General features: G+C 42.4%; 1 protein-coding gene across 1 annotated transcript; it reads right to left on the reverse strand.

The window, feature by feature from the left end:
* Nucleotides 1–489: 489 nt before the first annotated feature.
* NUP42 (nucleoporin 42) lies at nucleotides 490–6,589 on the reverse strand. The gene is made up of 7 exons (XM_027450931.3): nucleotides 6,070–6,589; nucleotides 5,713–5,938; nucleotides 4,772–4,866; nucleotides 4,396–4,472; nucleotides 3,081–3,167; nucleotides 1,331–1,415; nucleotides 490–1,219 (listed from the first exon to the last, which is right to left on the reverse strand). Exons 1-7 carry the CDS (start codon nucleotides 6,161–6,163, stop codon nucleotides 648–650), a joined length of 1,236 nt encoding a protein of 411 aa, XP_027306732.1. The 5' UTR covers nucleotides 6,164–6,589; the 3' UTR covers nucleotides 490–647.
* Nucleotides 6,590–7,299: the final 710 nt, after the last annotated feature.

Here is a 7,299-nt window from a genome sequence, read left to right on the forward strand (position 1 = left end):
ATGTGCCAAAACAGCAAACAGCAAGTTTCTTATTCCCGATGAATGCTTTCAGGGCTGCCCCTCACCAAGTGTATGACTTGAACGCGTGTAGCATGACCTCAGGCAGAACAACCAACAAAACCTAAATTGTATCAGCTGGGAAAGGGAACTGCCTCCGGGGCCACAGAGGTCTCCTGTGTGGTCTGCTCCTTCCCTGCCCAGCCACAATTATCAGAGGCTGCATGAAGCCTGTAAGTAAGAGACAAAAGCAAGGTGGTCCAACAAGCAGGCTGGCACTGTGTGCATTTCTTTCTAGCATTCTATTCACAGTAGCTGTGAATGCCACACCAGAGCATTCCTGCCTTTGACAAGAGGTTTTTAAATACACGTTTTGCCCACAAGTTCACAGTACAGAATATAAAAGGGAACTTTTACTAAGAAATTTTATTTTCAGTAGCTTATTTCATGGATATAAAAAGTCAACTCCAAAATAAATACAGAATGAAAAAATTCAATTTTTAAGTGTTTATTACTGCAGAAGACTGAGATGAAATGAAAATTTATCTCAGAGAGAGGCATTTTAATTCACGAGTCAATCACAATATTGTGTATTTGAGGTGTCATAGACCAGCTACAAAACGTGCCATTTCAGAATAAACGTACAAGTCTTAAATATTTAAAAGTTCTAGCGGTGGTGGCCTAAGAGGTATCTTTCCCATGATAAACCTTTTTGCTTCAAACTGTTTCAACTCCTCTGCTGTTAATTCACTCTTGGATGTAAATAACTTATCCGCTGTACCACCATTTGTGAGCACAGAAGGCACTGGTGTTACGTTATGTCCAGAGGCAGTGGCAGCCTGACCAAACAAAGTGCTGCTCGAATGTGAGGGGGACGCTTGTGCTGCTGCATTAAAAGCTCCAAAAGCTGGAAGTGGAGCGCTGCTTGAAGAGTTCACAGTAGAAGAACTGCCAAAGCCTGAAAACCCAGAAGATCCAAAACTGCTGGTTGGTTCAGAAGAAAGCTTAAACGAGAAGGAGGCTGCAGAGGGAGCTGATGGGTTGCCAAAAGCAGGAGGATGGGAAACGCTCGTGGAAGACATCGCACCAAATGCAGGAGGATTGCAGCCTGCAGAAGAGCTCCCAAAAGCAGGGGCATTTCCTGATGAGGCACCAAAGAGACTGGAACTTGTTTTAAAGGAGAAATTGCTGGCACTGGTACTGCTGCTGTTCACAGGAAAACCTGCAATTACAAATGCATTTAGAATGGGTACACCTGCGATCCTAAAACACTGCTATTTCAATCCCGCAGAAGAAAACTCAAAAAAAGTTGGTTCATAATGCAGGAACTTACTTGACGCCCCGAAGCTGGATGTTTGCTGTCCTCCAAATCCAAATGAAGGTGATGGCTGCATGACCGTGTTCTTTAACTCAGTGAGCTTTAAAAATTCAAAATACATAAATGAAAACTACATTCCAAAGCAGGCGGTATCTTTCAATAATTATATGGAAGAACAGAACAGCTGCACCATTCAATTGAACACAACTTAGACAAAGTTAGACACTGATCATTTTCACTAATTGCATGCAACTGCAGGTATAAAAAAACTGCTTTGAGGCTATTTTCTGTGAAACACCCTAGAAGTACAAATATCTTCACTGACAGAAAAAAAAAAATTGATAAATTGCAATGACCAAACACCTCTCTGAGCTCTCGTTTTTATCTCATCTTTTCTAGTCTGTTTGATTTGAGCCACTGCTTTGGCTTCTTCTGTTCTCTGACCTTCACACATCTGGTCTTCTGTGCTGAAGTCTGAATCCCACCTCCTCACTTTCAGCCCTGGACATATTGAGGGGTCTGTTCTTAAACTTGAACGCACTTCAAGCAGACTTCAGCTTGATGACTTACTGTCTCTGTGATTATTTAATATTGGCTTTAACTGTTCTTGAGCATCCTCTTCTGAAACATCTCGATTCACAACTGTTTGCCAGCTTCCCAAGAACAACTAGCCTAACAACTAGTCTTTCCATTTCACCTAAACACAGTCTCTCTTCTGTATCAAAGATGTATCAATTTCTCATTCTAGCATTACCAAAATGCTCTATTTATCCTAAAATGGCCTGGAGGACAATTCTGTTCTGGTCTAGTGATTACGCTTCAGAAAAGCCACCATCAGCACAGGGGAAAAAAGGTGGGGCCGGCTGTTTGCACCCTGCTACGCATGCATATGACCCAGACCCATCCCTAAGGTACAGTTACTCCCATGTGGCTTGCAATGATAACATTTTCCAACCCTGGCCACTGCTTTGCTAACATCATCCTAACTGGAATCATCCCGATTCACTACTACTTTCCTTACATAACTAAAGATTTCTGTTTCTAATCCAACTTGCAAGTAACTCACTGATTTCATGATTCCAGAGAAGGGTGGATTTGACACCCCAAACTGCGTTCAAAGACTTCCATGTTCATCTGACTCAGCGCTAGAGCATTCACTCACACTTCTCTCACCAATAAAAACCACACTGAAGCAAGGATGAGGCAGGTTTCAAGCTCCAATTACTCTCTTATGTAATTTCTCCTTCCAGACTTCGCAGTTTCTCTACCGTTTTCAGATTACTGCCAAGATTTTCATGCTGCCAGTCAGCCAAACATTTTCATGCCAGGTGTTCTTCCTCAGAACGATTCATGTATCTACCACTACAACTGCTGCTAAATCCAGGAACCAAACATTTTCAGGTCTCAGGTACTTAGTTGCAAAAAAGGATGCCCTAGAAGAATCATGTGTATTTGCTTGTACAACAGTATCCTGAGATATTCAAAGCAATACTTATTACCTAATTTTATTTATTTATTTATTTATTTTACAAAGTTGTGCAGTTAAACCCTTTAATAACAGCTGAATTTTCTATGGAATATTTGGAAGATCCTTTTTTCATTAAAAAGAAGGTGGAATATTACAACTATGTCATTTAATTAATAGCCTTTTTAACAGAAACTATGTGAATCTTAAAAAAAAGACAAAAAAACACAAAACTTTGCCAAAGATGAAGCAAAAAATGACATCAGAAACAGAAATATTTTACCCTTCATTGACACTCACCAATGCTACTTTTGTTGTTGCATTTAAAGTCTTCAACTGCAGCAGCCTGTCTTTCCAGCCTTTTACTAATTGTTGGACGGAATTTAACTAAAACAAGGGAAAAGACAAGCATGTTTTTATTAGACTTGATAAAATGGAACTAGAATGATCTGATAGCAAACTACAAGAAAATATCTAGAATTAAAAAGAAAAAGTTAAGCTAAAAGACAGAATTTTTTCTCTCTTCAAATTTCAAGGTGAGGAGCTGAAATTTTTATTAACCCAGAATTCCTTCAATTCTCTTACTATTACCCTTTATTTTATTATTTTACACTTTACGCAACAGTAAGATTAAAAAATGTCCTGGAGCTTTCTAAATCTAAGCTCTATCACTATCTGAAATAGGTGCTTGCAAAAAAAAATACAAAAGATTCGAGTTTTATGTATAAAAGACTAAGCTTTTCTATTCTTGTTTTTTATCTGTCCCGTTTACTTATGGGCTCGCTAATCAAGCTGAAGTCCTAAGTTTCTCCCACATTTTCAGAAAAACAAACAAACAACAAACAACCCCTTTCAAAACATAAAACAATTCAGAACAATATAATAGTATTATCCTAAAATATTTAGTTTTGCAGAAATTAACTTCCTTAATTTGAATCAGTCCCTTTAATGTAGTCCAACAGGTTGCTGCACAGAACATATGCAGCAATAAATAGTACTTGTGTCTGGATAACTGTGATTAAAGTGCTAAATAAGAAACCCCGAAGTTATTAAATAACTTATTTTTCAGGAATTTCTAACTTGAATTTCCCACATTTAAGTTTCCAAGAACACCCTATTTGAAGTCTAGACTAACAAATTTTCCTTAAAAATTAAGAAAGTATTCTGATGTCCCAAGTACCTGTAAGAGCAGAGCACTTAATCTTTTTGTAACTGAATTTCTTAATTTTTCAAGAAGATCTTGCATCACAAACATCAATAATGCTTTTGTGTCTAGTCACATGTTGCAAGATCACATTATTTAGTATCAGTTCTTATACAACAGACTGAAAAATTCAGATTTTGACCTGGTTTATCAACAGAAACACATGCTTTGGATACTTACATATTTTTGAGGACTGTATCATATAATTATCGGAGAGAAATAAGAAGTTACGGCAGAGCACTCAGACTAGCAGCTATTTTGTGTACTATTTAGTGCACAGCAAGTTAAAAATACTTTGGTATTCTGATAATCTCCTTGAGTCTGGTAATCAAGTGAGTCAAGAGTTGCCACCCGAAGACAAGTAACAAGTCCTATAGTGAAATAAAAAGCCAGTCGTTTTAAAATACTTACATAGGTCTGAGCGCTACTGTTTGCTCTGCAGTTGTAACACTCCAGACGCAATTCTTCTGGCGAGAAATCTTGAAAGCCTGCAAGGAGACGAATAATCAAAAATCTCAAAGAAAATATAACTTCCAGTCACCCTCTCTAGTTAGGAAGAAACGGGCCTTGCTACACCATCTGTGATAAGTCAGTCACTGTTTGTGTTGCAAAAAGGATTAACTACAGAAGATGCGAGTATGCAAAATGAGTTGGTAATAATCCAACATTCCTTCCTGTTGCATCACAAGGCAAGTGATCACCTTGCAATATATCTACGTATAATAGATGTGGATAAGGAACATTCTAAAAAGTAGCAGTACGCAGTGACACTAAGAATATTACCTACCTGTAATATTAGGCTTGTCTTTCATAGGTGAGTAAGATGAAAACATCCATTGTCCTGAGGATTCCCAAATTTCCATGTCTTTCACTATACATTCACTAGAGAACAAAGCGTAAAAACAAATGAAGGAGAAACTAGGCAGTCAAAAAAAAACCACCACAAGCAGAGTCAAATTTAAGTACCTGAAAACACCAGAATTAAGTTTAACGCTAAGTAGGATGCTACTCTGGATGAACAACAGAACTACACAATTCTCTGGAAAAAAAACGCACTCATTCTGCAGGATATGTGTGTCCCTTCAAAGCGTTTTACTGTATCATCTAAAGTATAGAGTAAAGCAAGTAAATTAAACTAGGTCTTTAAAAAAAACACACGCAATGTATGTTTAATCCCTGGATGGCACGTGCTGTCACAGGCTAGTTAGAACCTTCTCAGTATTAGAAGATATTATGATGTGAATGAATGTGCACAGTATTAAATAGCAAAATTCAGTAAAGGGGGAGGAAGTAAGAGAAGTGCTCTCAATATGTTTTGGAAAAGAATCAAAAGCTTAAAAAAAGCTTTGGTGGAAGCACAGAAATAGAAGCTACAGCAACAGGCTGAAATCCAAATGTAAACAAACAGTGAAAGGTTAAAAACTGAAGCGGAGAGGCAGATTATTCCACAGTAACAAAACGTTACAGGCGCTCAGATGTACGATAATACACAGCTTAGCTTCTCCTTCCTTATCCTCCTGTCACAGCTGGCTGGCTGCCCTGCCCGGGTTCAATGCAAGGATCCCTCTCTTCCCATGGCACCAGAACTGAAGAGAATTAAATGAAGCAGGGTTTTCTGTGCTTCTCCCACACATCCCCGCTGCCCTCCTCGGGACCGCACCCTCTGCGTTACCCAGTAAACTTTTAGCTCATCGTAAGTCCTTCCGAGGAGGCAGGCTGATAACTTACAGAAGTTTCTCGTCTTCATCCCTGTAGCCATCGCCGAGGCTTTGGCTGCTTAAGGCGGAGAACCTGTTCTGAGAGAAGTCGGCGCTCCTGCCGCCGCCGTGCTCCCGGCTGCCGCCCCACGCGCTGCTCCTGAAGGCTGACGGCTGGATAACGCTGCTGTACCTCTGCGTCGAGGCGCCCCATCCTCCTCCTCCTCCTCCTCCTCCTCCTCCCCCTCTGGCAGCGCCTGCCGACACAAGCACAGCTCCAAACCCGCCCAAGGCACCCAGGTGAGCCCAGCCCCTGCCGCCGCCGGCTCCGGCCGTGAGAAGCGGCAGCTGTGGCAGCTCCCCAACCCTCCTCCCCCTCCCCCGGTACCTTGCTGGCGGCCCCCTCCGCCGCGGGGGTGCTCGTTCCAGCACTTGTCGCCGAAGCGGCAGCGGCCCTGCAGGAAGAACTGGCAGATGGCCATGGCCGCCACAGCGCGCAACCGCCGCCGCGTCACGGCCGGCGCCAGGCAGCAGCGGCGGGGGTGGAACGGGGCGGGGCGGGTGCCGCCCGGCGGCCGCCGCCATTATGCGTGTGCGGGGCGGGTGCCGCCCGGCGGCCGCCGCCATTATGCGTGTGCGGGGCGGGGCGGGGGTGGGCTCAAGGTAACGGGGTACCGCAGCATGGTACGAGTCGAGGGAATGATGAACAGCGATGCCCTGGTGGTGCCCGTAACGGGGAGCGTCGTGGCTCTGTGGCCCCACTCAGGTGGCGAGGCACGGAGGGGCACAGAGCAGGGCCGCCACCACAGCGCCCCTCACGAAACGGCCGTTACGGGGAGCCCTCACAGCCCGGTGCGCACCCAGCCTGCTTCTTACAACCTTCTCCTTACGCGTTTTTCAGTAACCTAAGAAGTTACCCCTTCAAAACAAAGTTAGAAAAAGGCGCTTCACGTTTTTAAAAGCGGATACGAAAAATCAAAGAGCCTGTGCAGCCTAAAGAGTACAGAAAAGTGTTTACAGTATTTTATAAGGATCAAAAAGGGCACTGACATTTGTTTCTTTCAAAAACAGAAAAGCATGGGGGGAAAAAAAAGCATTGTACATCATTCACTTACTCCTGAATAGAGAACCGAGGTACATAAACCCCTTTAAGCCCTTGAGCGCATCTACTGTTCTCCATACATGCCGAGTTGTTAAGAGGTACAAGAAAATCTGGAAGAAGTTTATCAGGAAGAAGGTTACAAAAAAGCTTTGAGAACTGAAATTGCAGTACTTGTGAGATCTTCAGAAATAAAGTTGACTAAAAAAATCCACACCACCAGTGACACGTAAGATACAGGTGGGCAAGCATCAACCTTAACTCTGTAGTCCCACAGACCCAGACCTGCAAGAATGGGCAAGTTAGAAAAGTGACAAAACTGGGATCTTCATGAACTAGCATGGCAGGAGGACAGACCTGCATGGAAGTTTGTAGTTTTTCAGAATAACGTACGCAATATCGACACTGATAGCCTGACAACTTGAACTTTATGCTGGAAGAAAAATTGTGATCACTTTTAGTATCATGTTGGCTGGAAACATTTACAAAACCAGAGATTAATAATCATGTGCAACGTCA

This window comes from Anas platyrhynchos, chromosome 2 (genome assembly GCF_047663525.1).
Source record: "Anas platyrhynchos isolate ZD024472 breed Pekin duck chromosome 2, IASCAAS_PekinDuck_T2T, whole genome shotgun sequence".
Lineage (NCBI taxonomy): Eukaryota > Metazoa > Chordata > Aves > Anseriformes > Anatidae > Anas > Anas platyrhynchos.

Coding starts and splice junctions, on each gene's coding strand:
- NUP42 (XM_027450931.3), bottom strand. CDS start 6,163: ATGGCCATCTGCCAGTTCTTCCTGCAGGGCCGCTGCCGCTTCGGCGAC. Junction 5,939..6,069: donor CGGAGGGGGCCGCCAGCAAG/GTACCGGGGGAG, acceptor TTGTGTCGGCAG/GCGCTGCCAGAGGGGGAGGA. Junction 3,168..4,395: donor ACAGTAGCGCTCAGACCTAT/GTAAGTATTTTA, acceptor CCCTTGTTTTAG/TTAAATTCCGTCCAACAATT.